Source organism: Paramormyrops kingsleyae, chromosome 3 (genome assembly GCF_048594095.1).
Source record: "Paramormyrops kingsleyae isolate MSU_618 chromosome 3, PKINGS_0.4, whole genome shotgun sequence".
In the NCBI taxonomy this organism is placed as follows: Eukaryota; Metazoa; Chordata; class Actinopteri; order Osteoglossiformes; family Mormyridae; genus Paramormyrops; species Paramormyrops kingsleyae.
Genome location: NC_132799.1, coordinates 29,663,555 through 29,684,324, shown reverse-complemented (window position 1 = coordinate 29,684,324; position 20,770 = coordinate 29,663,555). Strand labels below are relative to the sequence as shown.

Sequence of the window (20,770 nt, the reverse complement as noted above, 5' to 3'; positions counted from 1 at the left end):
CTCACATAAAACGCGTCAGTACCACTGCAAGTGTCAGTCCTCAGAAAGTGTGTTTTGATCTGTCTCTTAGCATGTCCTAGAAAATATTCTCTTTTATGAGGACAAGAGACAATCAGTGATTTGCCTGCTCTTTCAAATGACCAGACCTTGAAGTTTCACTCCCAGACTTGAGTAAATATTGCATGCAGACCTGAAGTGGTAGGAGATGCAGGCAGCTTGCTGGGAAGATGTGACATGCTTATGCACTCCCCCATTTGTGTGGAGGGCATTTCCTGGGAGGGAAGTGTTGCTCTGTGAGACACGATGCTTCAGCCTGCCAGGAGTTTACGAAGCGCCAAGAGAGCTGTGTGCTTTTTTCCCCTCTCTTATTCAAAAGCAAGATTGACTGAGAGCAGCTTCACAATCTCCTGGCCTAACACACCCACAATCCCCACTTAAACCTAATATCTGCCAGTTTGAAGACATCTCCCATTCCTTTCTTTCAAGCTTGCGGGAGCGGCGATGGGCTTCGTGCTCAAAGGGTGCCGCTTCTCCAAACCTTCACTCCTGCGCGGTTTGGGCAGCTGGAGAATGAAGCCCTTTGGAAGGCGGGGAACACCATTCAGAAGCATACGGACACTGGTCACATGATGAGACATGTCTGCATCCAGCATTTCTGCATATTGATACCCACCACCAACTCCCCCACACCTCAGACAATGCCACCACACGCTAAGAGAAATTTTCCTGAATATTGTCATGTTACAGCTATGTAAAGGTACTATAAGTTAATAAAATAATAATAAAAAGCAAAAAATATGAACAATTACCCCCCCCCCCCAAAAAAAAACTCTTACAAGTTAGCATCTCTGTTAAGGCCTGGAATGGACGGCTACACATGCGGCCCTGGGCCATGGGAAAGCAGGGGTCAGGGTTAAGTAGCAGTCAGCCCTCTGCCTGTTAGCAGCCCAAGTGTTTACTGCTCATGGGGGCTTGACACTTGCTTGTGCCCTGGACCGAACATGAGGGGAAATCGTTAGCCGCCGCAGGCCATTAGCCGTCTGGTTGAGGAGGTGACAAGGAGGTGACGAGGAGGTGGAGCAGCAAAGCGTCTCTCTGAGATCTCGGTCTGGTGTGACCCTTCGTCCAGCCGAGGGGGACACCCATGTCCCCATGCACCGGGGGAGAGTCCGAGGAATGTCACCTCCGAAATCCTCACCTGGTTTCGGAAAGCTGACTGAGCAAAGATCTTCCAGCGGCTCTATCTGGTGAAGGGAGACGCAGGCAGATGAGGGGCCTTCAGTCATGTCCTGGGTCACGCCGCTGTCTCAGGCTGGGTTCCTCACTGCTCCCTGGGCCCCTCGGGACCCCCTAGCCTGACTCCTTCGGGGCCCCCTGGTGGCCCTCCTACATGTCCTCGTTCAGGGACACCCAGTGTCTCCCACCTCCACTTACTGCTGTTTAAACTGGAGAAAGTCCTCTCCCGCGGAATCCTCCGGAACATGCCGTCGCCACGGTGCTGGCTGCCACGCGACTCGAGCAGACAGATATCAGAAAAAGCTGGAGCCGCCTTGCTTCACACATCACTGCTGACAGGAATGTGTGAAATGTTTTTAAGAGACTGTGGCAAGGGCAGCTCTCCTGTAAAATGTCAAATAAAACATAAACCGACATAAACTACTTCATTTCTTCCTGTTTACCTGTGGTGGGATTCCTGAAAGCTTTGTAACATTAAGTAGTTGGCTATCTAGCACTTAAGATAAATCGTTAATTAGCGAGTAAGTAAAGTAGTTCATAATCTTGCTCGTAATTTTATCAGTGCTCAGAACGTTCTTTATTTGAACTTTTGCCTGCTGTCCAATCACAGACACACAAAGATCGACCAAAACAGATGGCAAAAATGTTGCAGAATAAAACTATGACGTCGGTTGTAAATTAGCACAAAAAGGGCTCATTGTTTTAACACCTGCATGCAATTTCAGTACATAACAGAGATGTGCACCATTCAGAATTGAATTGAGAATGACCTTGAACTTCAAATTCAATTCATAAAATTGGTTGAGAACAGGGTGCAGAATCTCAATTCAAATTTGAATATAAGGAAGTACAATTAAAATGGGATTGATTTTACATAAATTCATATACATAGTGCTGGTGCACCTGTAACAATACAGCTGAACATTCCAATATGAATTACATGTTTAACATAAACTGCATTCACTGAATCCCACTTCACAATTACGAAAATTCATGGCGGAAAAAAGCAGCCATCGGCCACACCCCCTGTTCCAGCACCTGCCAGAATAGCCTATGCGTGTTACATGAACAGTTATATATGCAAGAACAATAAATGTTTGCCCATGGAAAAGGACTCAGAGGGCCGACAAAATCCAGATCCATATTGTTAGAATGGGCTAAAGCAATTACACAATTTTGATCGTACATTCATGCAAGTATAAAGTTCACTTCACTCACTAATACATATATAAGGTCAATATATACATCAACCATCTAGAAAGTACATTTATTGCATAATTATATATATTTTCAGAGATTAAATGACATTCCTGAGTAATTTCTTTGAATTAAAATGAATTAAATTCTTCTTCCTCTCATTCCAATTCAATGTCTTACAGGGCGTGGCCAATTCAATTAATATTCCAATTCATAATGGAATGGGGCACAATTCATAAATTCTCAGCAACCATGGTACAAAATGAGCTAACCAATCAAACTTACTATGAGTTGTCACATCCTTTGAATTGGAAAGGTGAATCACCCCTCATGACCAGTAATGGCAGAGAACTGTACAACTAAACCAAGACGGCATTTGAGACCAAGCTGCTGGTCCAAATGCTGTTTTGCGGGTTGATGTGAACCCCATGGACCATCTCAGCAAAGAACAATTCATAGGGAAATACAGGCTGGCCTGGGCTGAAATATTGAGCCTCCCGGTCTGGTGCAGGATAAATCGAAAAGAGGAACAGAGCGGAATTTTGCCCTCAGTCCATCATGTATCGTCTGACAGCTCTCTGCTTCTATCCCACCGATGGATTCTTGCAGACCATCCATGATGCTACTGTGTCCAAATCTGTGCATGCATCGATCACATTCTCTTGCATCGTATGCACAACTGCATAGTTTCCAGCAGGAGGGGATGCCTTGTATGACACTAAAATTGGTTTTCGTGCCATTGCAGGCATATTAGGTGCAGAAGATGGAACGCTCAATCCTACTCGCAACCTCTTCAATCCCACCTGCACCTGCCAAAAAGGGTTCCTGGCACTAGACCTAATTGTCTAAGTAATGTGCATCTAAGGATATTTTACAGACATTGTGGCCAAGTGACCTGGGAAGACACATGATTCTTATATCTGGTCCAGCTTTAGAGTGTGTCAGATGGCAAAGGATGGTGTGTTTGCTGGTGGCTGGTTCTTTGGAGACGGTAGGTATCCTCTCTTAGCGAATAGCTGCTGACTCCAGTGTAGAATCCCCAAACAGGAGAGGTGTAACACTGCACACCAAAGACGCACTCTGCTGTAGAGGGGCCTCTGGGCATGTGGAAGGTGCGATTCTGGTGCCTACACAAGTCCTTGGGACCTCTAAGATGTCCCCCTGAATGCTGCTGTGCTATTACTGTCACGTGTGCTATGCTGGCTACACTGCAATAATTATTTTATTAAAACATATTTTTGGCCACCTCCTCAATAAATGGTTTCAAGTCTTCTATTGAGAAGCGTTACTTCCTTGTCCTATTGCTGCTCATCACTGTGCTTTGTTTACAAGGAAGCAACGTCAGATTTTGAGCCCATTTTTACATTTTCAGCAAAAAAGTTAATTTATTTTGGGTTTTTTTTTTGCATGCTTTCATTGTTATTTCATTGCATGCTTTCATTTTATTATTATTTTTAAATGTGTATGTGTATGATGTAACGGTCACATAACATACTCCACCTTTACAACACACAGAATTGATGTGGGCAGTGGTGGCTTGATGGTTAGGGTAGCGCACTTGTAATTGAAAGATTGCAGGTTCGAATCCCCCACCAGCAAGTCACCACTGAGATACCCTGAGCAAGGTACCGTCCCCAAGCACTGCTCCCCGAGCGCTTAATTAGCTGCCCCCTGCTATGTCACGAAAGTCACATATGGGTCAAATGCAGAGGTCACATTTCGTTGTTGCACACTGTGTGCTGTGGTGTGTTGACAATGACCACTGATCACTAAATTCTAATGATGTTCTTTTATCAACAGTCTGTGCTTTTCTCACCCGGAGGCTGGGGAGGAGCCAACAAAGCATTGCTTAAAGTTTGTTTGTTTGTTCGTTATCTTGTTCTTTATTCGGCCACATTTTCGGGAAAAAAGAACTGCACTACAGAACTCAACGCAAGGCACAATATATGGAGCTAATACATGTTATGGGAGTGCAGAGCAGCAGCGATTTCAGCGCATTCAACCGAAGGGGAAAAAGCAATAAAATGCCTCACACTTCAGGACTTACACTTCAAGTTAATTGTCTTTTTTAATAATACTTTGTTAATTATTTGTGGAGGTTAACACTACTACTGTAGGTTAATGATATTCTGCAACAGTGTTATATATAGCACACTTAATTTAAATTTAATAACAACAAATATATGATGCACACATGAGACATTTGTTTAAAAGGCCAATCATTTAAATAACTTTAGGTTCCTTCCTTACTTTTCCAGGTTTTAAAGAAATGACACAGAACTGCCCATAGAAGCATTGGAAGGAACAGAGCGGAATATTTCATCCGATAAGCTAATTTTTCCATTTAAATTGTACACACATTTATATTATATCATAAAAGGACTATTTTCCAATGGTGCTGAGAATCATTACATCTCATCACTACTCATATTTATGTTGCATACAAAATTATTTTGTCTTAAATCTGTGTAAAATTTGAAAATGTCTTTCACAAGCACTTGATATTCAGATGTTTTTCACAAACTGGAAAATATGACCAGAATTCACACATCGTGGCAGTCCCTGGTAATTTACAAATAATGTGTTAGGTTTTTATTAAATTATATGTCAACAAATGCGCTTTTGTGCCATGCAGCATGAATGTATACTGTAGACATATTTCAGGCACAGTAATGACCTTGCAAACCAACCTTTCTGTTGACAATGAACTTCATCCAAAGGTGGGTCTGGTTTCCATCAGCAGAGGTGGTAACATGACAGGCAGCACTGAATAATGGGTATGAATGAATTTTAACAAAGCAGGAGTGTGAAAGGCACCGTGTGGGTTATGCTTCGATCTCCTCTTAGGTGTTATGGGGTGGCTTTAGACTCACTGGTGTCCATGGTTACATGTGGATGGAGACCTGGCCTATGGGAACATTCACATGGATTCCCTATGATTTTTACCTGTTAGGACGGTCCCACTTAGCCTGTGGAGGTGCTACCGTTATAGGGTGAGTGGTACCTTCATTACATACTATAAACAATGATCCGAATACATATATTGGCCATGTTGGTGTCGGTCATGTTGGTGTCGGCCATGTTGGTGCCAGGCAGTTGGGGTTGATGAGGGCAGAGTCTGTGGCTTTGGTAGCGACATTAATGATAATCCTCCAGAGTTTAACCCCGGAGTCGGTACAAGTGAAGATGGCCTGCGTGATCCTGCCAGTCAAGGCCACCTCTCGTTTGTCAAATTTTTTGTGGCGCCAAAGGAAATTGTTCCAAATGCAGTTTCCTGTCATCTTCCTATAGCAGAAGCTAGCCACACCTCTTAGATGAAACGATCCCTGGCCAAGCCAGAGGCTGTCTCCCGTAGAGCTGGTACGAAAACGCAGGGATTTAGCCGCCCCCATGAAAAGACAAAGAGCAGTGTAAATTCTGACACTTGTGCTTGAAGTGCTGTTTCAGAAGCCTGCTTCTCCTCATCGTTGTTCCGACGGATAGAGCATCACCTGCCGACTTCACAAGGTGAGAGACAGATATCTTCAAATCACATGTCCTGGATCCCCCCCCCCAAAAAAAAAATTAAAAATGGTGGTTCCTTTTTTCCTTTTCAGGGACTTGGGGGGGCTGCCTCTTCACGGCAATAAAGATCACATGCCAGTGTGATCTTTTCAAGGAAGCTTTCTTGAACCCTCATGCAAGTCATGCAGAAAAAAAATGTAAACAGCTAAGGCATTACAAAAACTCACCAGCACTAGTCGGTAACCATTAACTATATTCCACGTATCACGTGACCGACGCCTTTGAATGTAGTGGAGACCAGTTAAGGATACTGGGAGTCGAGGCTCAGTTTTGCAGAGCTTCTGCCTGCTATATTATCCATACTCTACGGGAAATGCATCACCCTGAAAGCCAGGTGGACATACCTACGAAAGTGGGGGGTCTGTACTTATCTCTGCTTAAAACAAGCCCCTGATTCTCCCGGGCATGGGACCCCCCCCCCCATGACATCGATTCTACTGTACAGATCTTGTCCTTGCCTGGTTCATTACACAGACAGACTGCTGTACTGCCTTGTTCCAAAATTACGGGCCTAACAGGAATCTTTCAACAGCCTGTTCTGGGAAAGAGTGGGGTGCTTGACTGTAAAGGTCTGCACCGGACCCACCATGGAGATGTGAGGTTTGACTATGGGTGGGGGTGGGGGGAGGTTAATCCCGGCCCTTCAGATCAAGCGAATCGACTTTGGCACACCCCAGGCTCCGGCGCCCAAAACATAGAGAAAGAAATTGATTGGATGATTCATTATTTAGGGGGCGAACGGCAACAAAAAAAGTGAGCCAAAAGGGGGCGGCTGCCAGGTGTGTGTCCCGCCCTTTTGGGTGGAAAGACGCAAAGACGCCCTCCGCTGAAGGGAAGAGCTGGGTCTGACTGGAGATGTGGCGGCTGATGTGGCGAAGGAAGTGGCAGAGATTCAGCACACCAGCGAAAGAATGTCCAAACTCCTCGACCCTGCAGGTGCCGTAGTCCACCACAGGGGGCGCTGATGTGATGCGCTTGTCAGACGAGAGACAAAGACGTTGGCAGGGAGGCTCGAAGACGGACGGGGCGGTTCCCAATATCCCTCCTTTATGAAATTTCATTTGGATTGTAAATGTGCTGTAATTTACTGTCACAAATGTCTAATGGGCCTCTCAACGCAGAGACACTGTGCTGTTTAATCAGTTCGTTCGAGACGAATTTATATAGAGAAATTGATCTATTAGGACAGCGGAAAAAAAGGAGGAATTATGTCTGATCCCGTGGCTAAGAAGGACCTGCATCTTCTCGATTTCAGCCAAATATACACACACGTTCAGTTCATATTATTTTCCGTGCAACGTTCTGGTAACTATGTAATTTTTTTACTTTTAATGAGACCAAGATAAAACAACAGTATCATGAATGAATTATGGATATTTTTTCTGCGTTACCGAAGCCACCTCGCTTTAAAGCGGGATCTGGCAGAGGAAGACTCTGGTAAGGGCGCTGAGCAGGACGTACCTCCATAGTGCAGTGAGCTGCTCTGTGTTTCGCCCGCTCCTTGGCGGCGGGGTGGGGGGTGAAGGCTGCGTAGGGCACTGTTTGCCTGGTCCCTGGATCAACATCAAGCTCGGCTCCAAGATGTAAAGGTCAGGCCCCACCAGCCCTGAGCTCCAAAGGGGGGGGGAATGCTGGTGAGGAGCCACTATCAGTAGCCGTGAGGCGGTGAGGTTAATGTCCTTCACCAGAACCTGCTCCCAGAATCATATCTAACCATGGGCTAATTATTAGCCTATAATTAGCATTAGTTTATAGGCAAAATTGTACTGAATCGGACCCCAGCCCTGTCCTGATGTAATTGCTTTAAATGGTGGAGTGGACTACGGATGAGCTTTAAAACAGTTCTGCTGGTACTGCAGGAGTCAACGGAACTGCTGACAAAGAGCAAACTGACCAGGGGACAAAACACAGGCCGAACGAAAGGGATCAAATCAGGGAAGGGGGCAGCATTAAGCACCACCCTCTGGCCACTTCTTTCCTGGTGTCCGTGCTGCCTCTGGGGGGGGTCTGACATTATCCCCCAACCACCCCCCCCACCCAAACCGGCAGAGAAACTGGTCTTTCTGTAAAAGTGACTCCTCCGTTTGGGGTTATTAATCTCAAAAAGAACCACAGGGCACCCTGGCGGCTGTCAGAGTGGGTACCTGATCTCTGTGGGGGGGGGGGGGGGGGCACTAAGCTTGGGAATGATTACAATCACTTAGGCTTCGTGAGACGCTCATGGGGAACGAAGGGGAGAGAAGTGTAGAATGCATAAATGTATATATATATATATATATATATGCACTATTTATAAAAGGAAAAAATCTGCTATATAAGCATAAAAATCCACACTGGAAAAATGTTTAATAGCGTTAGGATATTTTGTCCTGTAAATGTCGGGATGAGAATGTGAGTTAAATCGAGCAGGATTTCTCGAACTCTCTTCCAGACCGAACGGACTTCTGGTGAGTTACCTTTGGGCTCCTTTCAATTCTTATTTGGGAATGTTAACAGTGGTGGTAAGCGGCGGGTGTGGACGGCTGCACGAGCCCATCGCGTCAAAGCTACCGCGAGGAGACATTCGGCTCAAATTAAGCTTTGGGGTGACCGTAACGGGTGAAGAGGATTTCATCCCAGTGCTCAGTGAGACATAACAGGGAGGACAGGCCCACAGAGGCACCTGCTCACACAGCTCCTGACAGAGACGGTAAAAAATGACACTGTAGAAACGGACAAGTTCAGCCCAAGTGCTGTAATCCCGAAATCACCGTGTCTGCATATCTCAGAAAGCTTCACTGTCATAAAAGAACATTTCTGCAATTTCTATGCCAGTCAACAGTACATACATATATATATAAAAAAAAATGCTCAATGCATTCTGAAAACCACACGAGTAAAAATATGGTGAGAAACACTTTCGGAAAAGGTGTGTCTGAAGCCTGCTGCTTCCGCGTGGGACATCCTGATCTCATCTTTGTGTTTATGCTGCGTTTCCAGTCCATGACATCACCCAGCCGGCCCATCTTCCTTGTTGTCGGCAAAGTTTCCTAAGGCCATAACAGGCAAGTTTCTCCTCCCACAATCCCCTGCTCATTTACCGACATGCGGGGTCCCGATTTCCTATCAGCAAAGCGTGAAATCGCGGGAGATCGCTACACAACAAGGCACCCGCCTCTCGGCTCTCTGCCACTAAATACAATTTAACTCGTATGAGGAAGTCAAGTGGATATATTTCCAATTACGCTCTGAAGTGCCTTTCATACACAGGCTCGTCCGACGTGCGAGGAGAACTTGGGACTGCTTCCAGATGGGTTTATGCAGTAATAAATGCACCATTCAGGAGTCAGGAGTTTATTGTAATATGCACAGTAAACAGTCACCTATGCAATGGTCCTTCAGGCCACCGTCGCACACAAATAAAACACGAAACGCAGATCACAAATACAAATTAAGGTGCTTACAGTTACAATTACAATTACAGGTATCCATCATCTTAAGTCCGGGTTACATTCCAGAAGTGAAGACTTAAGCCAATCTGGATGTATCTCGATCATTATAGGGCAGGAGTCTCCAACTCCGGTCCTGGAGAGCTACTATCCAGTAGGTTTTCTGTCTCACCTGGCTTCTGATGAGTCACACCTGTTCCTGGTATTTACCTGAGAACAGGTGTGGCTCATCAGAAGCCGGGTAGGATAGAAAACCTACTGGACGGTAGCTCTCCAGGACCGGAGTTGGAGACCCCTGTTATAGGTCAAGGTCAAATGTGCTGTATAACACAAGATACATTTAACTGCACCTCCAAAGCATGCCGGACACGTAGTAAGATATGTCTGCTAACGTCCACGACGTCTGCTTCGGATCTCTCTCGATACATTTCATTAAGGATTTTATGGGACTTTGGATGTAAGTACAATCAGATTACTCAACAGGATATAAGTTGATGGATGACTGTACGACAATAAATATGTAGAGGTGGTGCAACCCGAATAAGCACAATAATGCTTAGAAACTGTCAAAATATCATGTTCCGCACGTTGTAATACATTGGGGCGAAGCCAATAATACGAGGGTCACTCATCATTTGCATAAAAGAGGAATAAAAAAAGACTGCAATCATGGGCTGAAGGCTCGGAGGGCAGCTTGGGGCAGGACTGGGACAGCATGAGTGTGCGGTAAGGTGACCAGGACATGTGTACACACACGGACCGTACACAGAGACACACCCCCTAACACACCGGGGACACGGAACTCACCCTCAAAATTCCACTGGTGACCGTGCTTCTGGAGATGACCAATTGCACAAAATAGTGTGTTCTGAGTGTGTATGTAAGTGCAGATGGCAGTTTCAGTTACACAGAACTGTCTGAAGAGCTGTGAAAGTAAAGGAATTCTGCGAGAGGGTGGAGTGAAGGATGTGGCGTCAGAAGTTTTATTTTTTGATTGCTGATGTGTTGCCCCCCCGCGTGCTTGGGCTAGGCCTTAGATAGGATGCCAGGTCCTGCTGGTAAAAAGCCACAGAAATCATGGTGATTACTTGATAGGATGCTGTATGTCTTTCTCACTTGGAGGTGATGCTGTCGCTTGAGAAGCCCATCGACGTCACACCTGCTGTTGACATCCCAATAGATAGCAGCGTGTGACGCACAGGGAACAGCACCCTTGCTGGCTGGGGCTTGCTGTTCATCCCCACCCTGAAAGTCACCAGAGGCCTCGGCCCTCCTGATAAGGATCACCCGGCTGCCAGGGATGAGGCCAACCGTCTCACGGACACAGGCACAACGCAGGGCTGGAATCTCCGGAGTGGCCCCGGTACACGGAAATCCACACGGCACCCCAGATGCGTATCGGCGCCCCCCATTACAGGTCCGGCATTGGTATCAGAAGCCCACTGGCCACTGGTTCGTAAACTATGAAATATAATACGGGGATTTTCTCCTGCGAACGCTACATGTACTCCCACAGAGCATTTGAAATTTAAAGTGAGCATGAAATCTAATCCCTTCACAGAGATTAAATTCTAAATCGAGCCAGGCATGTAAAGGATGCAGCGATTGGGGGTGGGGGGGTGGCTCCCTGCAATTACCATACTGGCTACCGCTAGCCCTGTTACTGGCAACGGATGGCAGACTGGTTAAGAGAGAGAAGCTTGTGAGTGTTTTACTTATACAAAAATGTTCTGAGGGCAGAAGGAATGTTCTGAGGGCGGAAGAGGATTGGTTCAAAGAGATAACCAATCCGACTGTAGAGGGGGTGGGTTTAAGCAACTGGAGGACATCTGATTGGTTGGACCCACCATCATCTGAACCAATAATTTTTCTTTCTGCCATCAAAACATTTCTGTCTAAATAAACCTCCCAGAAACAAGAGAGAATCGGGGCGATGCCAGGAAGTTTTCCTGACCTGCGAGCTTGAGTCTGGGCCTGTGAGCCCAAGCCAAATGCGGTAACAGGGCCCTTGCCTCGCAACGCAGGAAGTGGCTTTTAACAAACAATGCCAGCAGGAATATGAGGCAAAAACTGTCCATGTGACATGGAAAAACAAGGTGGGGGGGGGGGGGAGGCAGGATAACACTCAAGGGTAGAAAGCGCCTGGAGACCCTTCAAGGGGACAGCCACGTTGAGATCAATCTCTCAGGTACATCCTTTAAAGACCGCTTCAGTTCCCTTCATTACGCAGAGACACCTGGCCATAGGCAGTACAGGGAAACTCATTAGAGAGCAAATTACCGTGCAGAGCCAGCCAAGGGGTCTTAGTGCCGCTATCCCCAAAGACCTGGGTATGGGCACCGTGGTGGAGCGCAGAGTGTAAGGCTAGCCTGCTTTCTGCTAAACATGCTCGGGGTGGGACTTCATAAATTACAAAGCAGCATTTGACAGGGGGGGGGGCTCTTTTACACACACAGTATCTGACTTACACACACTTTGCCTTCTTATACAGAAGCCCCGACTGCAGCCTGGCTGGGGGGGGTTGACTGGCAATTACAGGGTTCTGACAAGACTGTGAGAGTATGGACCCCAAATCTGCATCAGTGGGCCCAATCTGTAAACCCCCTGCACTTCACTACTAATAACTCTTTGGTTCAGTCCCGGGGGTTTTAAGAAAGGCTTCTGGTTACCTGATACCGAGCTCCAGGTCTCCTACGAGTCCGACAGGCCTGAGCACATCGGCGTTCGGCTTGTTTAGCCAACGTTCGCTAAGCACATACGGGCAGTCATTTGCAAATGAACAGTGGAGGGGGAAAAACAGACCTTCCAGCGGCATAAACCGCGACCGATTGTGGGCCCCGGCATTAAACTTTGACAAATGCAGTCGGAATACATTTTTCCATAAGTTACAACCCAATCGGACGGACGGCGGCGCAGATTGTTACGGATTTCAGGAGCGCTGAACATTACGCACGAGCTCGCCAGCCTAAAGTAATCAATCTAGATGCTTTGAAGTTATAAAAAGGCCGTGACGTGATTTACCACCCGCTATCTACAGTGGTGCCTGGCGTCTACAAATAACCCGGTGAGCGGGGATCTGCAGTCTCACCGACGCGCCCGTTTAATCACGCTAGCTCGCTGTTTGACAGGCATAAACACTTGTTACCAGTCTGCGTTTTTCTTTGCTTTCTTTTTTTTTAGCAGATCAAAATAAATCTATTCTGCATGCAAAGGACATAAATTCTTTGGGAAATAAATAAATAAGGTGGCGGAGAAAGGCAGCTCATTACACACGCGTGCCGGTATCTCTGAGAGCCTCTAACAAGCCAGAAAAGCACTCCGCGGGCCGCCGCTGCCGCCGCAGCTTTAAGGAAACCATGGCGATAAAGAAAGAGTGAGTGGAGGAGCGGCGCATGCAGGCCTACTGGCCGCGCCTCGGAGGGTCGTCTCGTCGCGGCCTGCTCTCCTGGCTTCTCTGCCAACTCGCTCTTTGCTTTGCTTCCTCCTTTGTCTGCCCAGGAGGCGTGACAATGTACGGCACCATAAGCGCGTTACCATTAAGAGAGGTGAGCACAGAATGTAGGCCAGAGGACTCAAGCTCGATCAAAAAAAAAAATGTTCTCGATCGATTGGCAGCTCAGATTTAATAATGATTAAAAAAGCACGTCGCAGGCCGGATTGGACCATGTCGCGGGCCGGATTGGACCATGTCGCGGGCCGGATTGGACCATGTCGCGGGCCGGATTGGACCATGTCGCGGGCCGGATTGGACCATGTCGCGGGCTGGAACTTTGAGATCCCTGGCACGGTCAACTGGCAGTTCACAACCAGTCCAACAGCAGGACCCCTGTGTCGGTAAACATCATTAAGCCCATAATATGTTGCAATTTCCTTAAAAATGCCCTGGCCTGCAAAACAGCCAAAGGGTCTTCAGTCCAAGCCCAGCGCTGGCTCACGGTTGGACAGGCGAGTCTAGATCCCCACTCCTCCTTTCCCGCAGGTGATGTCATTTCCGTGGTGGTTGGACCACAGCAAGACTTGCAGACGTGTCAGGAGCACCAGAGGGTACCTGTCCATGACCTTCTCTGCGAGATACAGGCCCAGGGCTCAGTGCAGAGCTCCCAGAATGAGACAGACTATATCCCAGTGCTGATTTAAAGCAAGACGAAACACCAGAGGGCCCGTTCAGCCCTGTCACATCAGGAAAAGGGTCGTCTAAAAAGTGCCCGAATGCAACAGCGAGGCCCAAGTATATCAACCTGTTCTCTTCAACTGGGAAATCAGAATCACACTTCTATACTTTTTTGATAGCAGAGACGCACAAGCATGTCAGGAATTCACTGCCAGTGGAAAGGTGAACACCAGCGCACTCTTTCTGGCATCCAGAACTCCGCCGCATAGTGGCGTTTCTCACACCCAACCGGTCAGGACATTTTCATTAGATCTCCATAAAGGGGCCTGACAAAGGTCTACATTTTTCTTGTGCCTGATGCGAAAGTCTCTTCATTTTCAGGAAGGAAAAACACACACAGGCGTGTGGAGAAACAAAAGGCCCCAGTAACAACGATTTCCTGACACTGGTGTTACCACTATTTACATACTGGGAATACCCTGCCAGGAATTTGCATAATGTTTTGTAGATGTGCGCTCAGGGGAGAAGTATTGTAACATATTGGTGCTTAATGAACTCTGAAAAAATTGATTTTCCACAGAGTAAATTAAGGAATGCATTATAGCAGTTAAAGCCATCTTGGGGGAAATTGGAACCTTCCAGAGCTAAACTGTGCTCAGTAAGTAATAAATTACACGTTATACTTATTTGCCTTAATTCATGCTAATTTTGCCCAATTAATGTATCACAGTAATTCCAGACCCTGTCACAGGAGAGCTAATTATTTATTGGAATTCTTGGCGTGCGTATTCGTTTCCTGGGTGGAGAACAAACAAGCAGGCTGGAGTGACTAAGGTGGGGGCCGGACGTGGTCCGTATAGCCAACCCAAGGTGAGCCATTTCTCTCCACTCTGCCTAAGTCTTGCCTAATGACACCCACTGTGCTGACCTTTGACCCCTGACTTCATAACTTGGGCTGAGTGCCACTCTCTTAATAGAATGATGACAGGTGTGGCTCAGCATGCCACAGGCGAATCCAGACGGAAAAGCGCGGGGCGAAGCCCAACCGCGAGCGTGAGGGAGCAGCGTGATGTCACCTTGCCAAGAGGTTTTCACAGAACGGCAGCATCGGCCTCTGAAGGCGTCACGCCCGCACGCACACGTACCTAGAACAGCAAGCAGCCTGCTCGCATTCCAACAGAGTACCCTGAAGTGTCTGCTCACTGCACACACAGTCGCTGCACAGATCAAACTGCAAATCATGCCCATCTGTGTCTCCATAAAAAGGGATTTACGCCTGTATTAGGAAAGGGGGCTGTGTGGCATTGGGGCCCTTGAGCAAGGTCCTGAATGCAGTTACTCCAGGGACTCTATGACCCCTGCTTTTCAAAAAAAAAAATAAAAAAAAATGTACATAATTTTGAGTAAAATTAATTAATTAATTAATTAATTAATTAAATGCAACTGTAAAATTGTAGATGGCAAACATTTGTTACATCCTATAGATTTGTGCTTTATTGTAGTAACGTCTGATCGTTATTACTTGCAATCTCAGCTAAGTGACTTACTAATTGCTTGTCGGAACCGAGCGGATCCGAATAGACCCGATCAGATCCGACGGCAGCACAAAAGAAAAACCCGGAAGCCTTGTGTTACCTCGACGACCGAAAGGACCGCCTCTTCTTAAACAGTTAATACGGCCCACTTCCGAATGCTCCCCTCTCCTGCTGGCTGCGTTAAAAAGCTTAACTGGAAACGGTTTTTCAAGCAAATTAGGGAAAACAAAATCTCCTCATTAGTCAATTAAGTACCAAATTAGCCCCGGAGTTAATTAAAAGACGGCGAGCTCTCGTTAAGGCTCTGCTGTGGTGGAGTGTTTGAACAGAAGATGCTGAAGAGATGTGCGTTATTAAAACTTGCCTGGCACTCACTTGACATCTAACATCCCCGCGCCCAGAAGAAGACAAACAGATCCTCTAAGTGTGAAAGTCCCAGGATTCTCTATGTAAATCTCCGCGAACAAGTACGGAGAGGTAAAATATCCCCGCGATCATCAAGCCGACGCAGAGAATGAGCAAATGAACTAGATCTGCTCCGGAAGCGTACAAATCACACAAATTGTACATTTCGCACCGACCGTGCTGGAATTCTGAGGAACCTTTATTATTCGGATATCTTGCGAAACGGGGCTGTTTAACTATTAAAATGAACAGAAGGAACAACTGCGCTTATTTATTTTAAACGAATCGTCGCATTAGTGACTCCGACTGTAACAGAGGGGCAAACCTCGTACACAGGCAAGCTGCCACAGCCGAATGGCTGAAATGTGTTTCGGAGCAGATAAGTGCATTTTTAAGTACCGCGTATTAAGGGCCTGCTTAATTAAGACTTCTTGCCGGTTAGCGGCGCTGAGGATCCCCCCCTGAGGACCGCAGAGGGTTTCTCTGGGTTTTCCTGTCGTCGTTATTAAAACGGACAGTGAAGGGAGCTCATTACCTCCACTCTCAGCAGTCTGCAGAAAACGCGCGTTACGTGTGAGATATGTGGACATAAAGGTATACATCCACCCATCAAGCCATTTTTCATGCCTCTTACAGGACAATGGCGAGGGTGGGTGTGTAATTCCTCGAGTCATCATATTCAGAACATGAGAACCTCAAATGCAGGCATTCATGCATGCTTTTTTTTTTTTCTTCTCGTGGCTGAAAACAAAGATAATTATTGGGTCTTGTGTCACCATTATAGAATTTACTCTTATACGCAAGGACCTACATTTGACAAAAAGAAAAATGTAATCAGCCAGTCCATTTTCCATGGAGTCGAAATTCCCATAATTTAAAGGAAAAAGCAGGTTTCTGCAGGCACTCGGAAAGGTGACGGGATCCTTAAACATCGCAGCAAGCAGGTTGCATGCATTGCCATCTGCGTGTAAGCCCCCCCCCCCCAGAACAATGCTACACTTGACAACTCACAGAAAAATTCATCACACTAAAGCTGAATTATTTCTGCCAAGTGTTAATTTATTAACAAGAGGCACATGCTCTAATGAAATGAATTAGCATATACATTTTTAACCTGGAATTAGACCCATGACTATTGCAGCTGATTTCTCCTTCTTTGAGTTTGGATTTTGAGAGACAGAGAAGCAGACTGGAACATATCAAACATTCGCAGACCAAGAAATGCCCACGTTTCCTCACCCATACCATTCTAGCCGCCTGCTGACCTTTGACCCCACAGACAACAGTCCGACCTTGTTCAAGTGAGTCGCTGACAATGTTTCATGATTCCAAAATCTGTCTCAAATAGTGAAATTCCATCATATGACTCGCATTATTCGAGTTGCAAATGCACCACAGATAAAAAACACGTTTCTTTTATTAGTATGGACGGCTGCATAATTGTTTTGCCTTTGATAGTCCTGAATTTGGCATGTTCTGTGTATGCATTGCATTTTATTTGAAAATATATAAAAACATGGTACTAAAACAGCATATTCTATCCCTGACAGACGATCCAAAAATAGCCCAGTGATGACTTCTTTGATCCACTGGGATTACGGTGTGTGATGGTCTCTCTTACAATATCATCCCATGTACTGGGCCGCTGAGGGGTGCATCTATTTCTGTAGATGGCAAGCGATTGGGGGGGTGGGATTGTGCAAATGTTGTCAACTGGGTCTCATATTAAAACTGGCAGGTGGAAATCCGATATTTACACTCCCGGCCGGAATTTGTGCGTAGCATTCTGGTCCGGGCGCTGATGTCCCCTGGGCATGCAATGGCCCCTGGGGCAGCCCATTAGAAACCCCCCCCCACCCACCCCCCGGCAAGCGGTGAGTCCTCCGCCTTCCCTGGCCGGAGATAAACAGCTCAGAGTCCGGGGGACGCCTTACTTGTCAAGACGTGGTGAAGTGCCACAGCTCAATTGTGTAATTCGGGGCCAACTTGGGTTTGCCCCCTCGGCAGTAATGGATAAACTGACGGGTTCGAGTGCGAAGGACACAGGGAAGGATATTATGAGTGCGCTGCAGGGACAGCACCCTCCCCAAGCCCACACGATGCTGCTTATTATATCACAATGGGAAAATAAATAAACACAGCCCTCAGCCGACTGCTGCTCACGGCAAAGCCTTCAAGATGGTAGACAGCCGCCGGCCGCGGTGTCAGCCCGCTCCGGGGGGGCTCCCAAGTGGCGCCGTTAAGCGGACGAGGCATTACGATATAAAGGGTGCATTTCTGTGCACTACGCCGAAATGCACGGGCTTACCGGCTGAATATCACCACCGCACCGCCGTTAGCCGCCTCATTGCATGTGTGCGACCGTGCCGCACACCGTAGCATATATTGCGACGCGAGCCTGTAATGCAGTGAGCCGCATAACGGGTGACGCATCCTCGGCTGTGGTCGGCATCCATGCATGGAATTCATCGGCCAGGCAGGCACAGGCGTAACCGTGAGTGACATACCGCTGCGTGGGAGTGTCTAAGGAAGGTGGTTTATGTCTCGGTAAGCAATGCGGATCTGCGTGAATCTGCTCAAATAAAATGTGAAACACCCTCAGAACTGGGAACTCGAGACTTTCCCATCCAGTTTAGTACAAACTCCTCCTGTTTTTTGACAATGTTACTGTCAGCCGGGGGGGGGGGGGGGGGGGGGGGGGGAGCCAAGGGTGGAGTGAGGTCAGGTGACAAATGCCAGTGTCTCTTTCCAGCCCCTACAGAAAGCACACACCCACAATCGGCATCTGATCCAGTCACGCATGAGTAATCTGTCTGCAATCCACCTTTGCTGTCACCCATTTGGGGGGGGGGGGTGGCACTCTGAAAGATGACTTATTCAAACGCATCTCACATCGACATCACCCGCCTTACCGTGACCTGCCCGGAGCGTCGGTATAAGACCCCCACCCCCCACCCCCAACAGCTAAGAGCCATTTAGCAAAGGGAAGCTGTCGGTCCGTATGGCCGAGGCGATGCCACCCGGCATTCATACGAAGCAGCAAATCACCGAATCAGCGGCTGACTGACAGCCTGAGCAAACAAGCAGGCGGCCACCATGCGCACGTCGCTCGCGATTCTCCTCCACCACGGCCCGTCTCCTTCAAAAAAAATAGCTGCTGAAAGTGCACAACTTTACCCTGACATCTCATTCACGCTCTCGTTCAGATGTGGGAAATGACAGTACGGCGTCGGGCGGCTTGTTTACACGCATCTAGATCAGTGGGAAAAGAGGACGATAAAAACAGTGCATAAAACGCTGCAGCTCCAGCAGCATTTGTCTGTCTCCTTGTCTTTTTTCTCCCTTCTTCTCAAAGGCAGGTGCGTTGTCACCCGAGACATGAGAAAATAGAAAGAAAAGCGCCGTCAGGGGCTTTGAACTCAGCGCATCCCGGCGTCGGTGTCCCGCTCTGTTCGGGATCGCGGCACGGCGGTTTTGGTGCTGCCACGTTAGCGTTCTGTGCCTCCAGGTAATGGGGAGATTAAACGGCGGTGAGGTGTTCTGTGAGGGTGCCGGCGCGTGGGCTTTTAAATATTAAAAATGTTAACATGAAACTGGGTGACACTTTGCTTAGAAAACACACATCTGTGACCTGAAAATGACTCGCGACACGATTCTGCGGAAATAATGCACAGCCGGTTAATAAGATCAGCATCTGAAGGAAAATAAATCACTTCAAAAAGGGAAAAGGACTCTGTACCACCACTCAGCTCTGTTTCTTTTCCAGAACCACATTAGGTAATTTGTTTGGAGGAAGGAGGTTCTGTTGAATCCGGCATAATGAAGGCAAACAGCAAATGTGAACACAAGCCTTTGAAAACCAGTGTTGAATAGATATGATCAAGAGACAGCTTTTTGGGACTGGAAAGAACAGCTCCTGGGAGTTTTACTTACACAAAAATGTTCTGAGGGCAGAAAGAAAAATGATTGGTTCAGAGAGCCAACCAGTCAGATCTTGGTCAGATGTCAGACCAAGCAATCAGATGTCTTGATCCCACCTTCTCTAGTTGCTTGGACCCGCCTCCTCTGCAATCTGATTCGTTATCTCTCTGAACCAATAACTTTTCATTCTTCCCCCAGAACATTCTTGTGTAAGTAGAACTCCCATGAGCGAAAAAACACCTTACAGTGCAGGACTGTCGGTCTGGGGTTTCCGTAAAAGTGAATCAATCGGATGATTCCCAGGAGGTCCTAAAAAATTTGAAACATAATTGTATTGGTCTAGGTTGGGGGCTCAGAATCTCTAGTGGCCACCCCCGTTAGCTGCCAGTTCTGGCCTTAATAATTACTGCTGATTGTCTGTCTGGCCCACCAAATACCTTACTACATATCTACACACTGCACAATGCTGAGCCACACACTGGGAATCACAAAGCATAAGGCGTTCTTCAGCCAGGATCTGGGCGACGGGTCATTCACGCGCACAATGGGTTAGAGGGGGACCTCTGACTGGCCACTGGACCTCTGCTTACCCCACAGAAAAATTCACTCATATTACTTCCAACTTTGGTCAGGAAACGTCGACAGGAACACAAAGGGTCGAATCGGGGACATGAACTTTAAGTTGAGAGTCTGACGAGTGCATATTTCATCGTATTTTTTTTTTCATATCAAAAACACCCAGAAAATGAAAGTGCTCTGTCGCATGCCCTTTCTCTACACTGGTGCAGTAATTTATCAATCCATCCAGTGCAGGGTCACAGAGCGCCTGGAGCCTATCCCAGAATGCACAGGAATGCACCAGGAAGCTGAAAACTGAACAGGATGTTAGGATACGGTTTATTTTTCCAGAGGATGTAACAAAATAAATGAATTTCTTAAATGAAAAGAGAGCTCAGGTTCCTACAAGGCTGCACCTTGTCACCAGGATGTTAGATCAGACAGAGAAGAGGCTTAAACACGCCGGTTTGTCGACTTTACATGCGCAGATACACAAATGGACTTCATAATAATAATGCAAACAGGCTGCTATGAGCGGGCAAATTAAAGCTAATTCCCCTATCAGATAAACAGTGAGGGGGGTATCTGTAATGTATGTGCTCTTCTCTGTAGGTGGGGGCCGCAGGCGTGAGGGCGGCAGGCAGTTTTAACGACATTCTAATGACTTACTTAATACTGTCAGGGAAATGACCTCAGGTCTAAGAACAGGCATATTCCTCCAGACTGAAAACAGAAACAATGGAATTGTCTTAATCACAAAATTAGGAGTACTCGCACAGAAGGGAACAGGGTGAATTGATTATTAGGATAAAGGT

General features: G+C 47.0%; 1 protein-coding gene across 3 annotated transcripts in view; it reads right to left on the bottom strand.

The window, feature by feature from the left end:
- Positions 1–1,815: 1,815 nt before the first annotated feature.
- LOC111843144 (myoD family inhibitor) overlaps positions 1,816–20,770 on the bottom strand; it is a 58,863-nt gene continuing 39,908 nt past the window's right edge. The window contains exons 5-6 of one of the 3 annotated variants that reach the window (XR_002838085.2): positions 7,459–7,603; positions 1,818–7,174 (exon numbers count right to left, since the gene is read on the bottom strand). Coding sequence is in view for 2 of the 3 variants with exons in the window: in XM_072710101.1 (XP_072566202.1) it covers positions 7,404–7,603 (200 nt within the window). In the remaining variant the exon portion in view is untranslated. Of the gene's footprint in view, positions 7,604–20,770 lie in introns of all 3 variants that reach the window. The other 2 variants (XM_072710102.1, XM_072710101.1) reach the window with 2 other exon arrangements.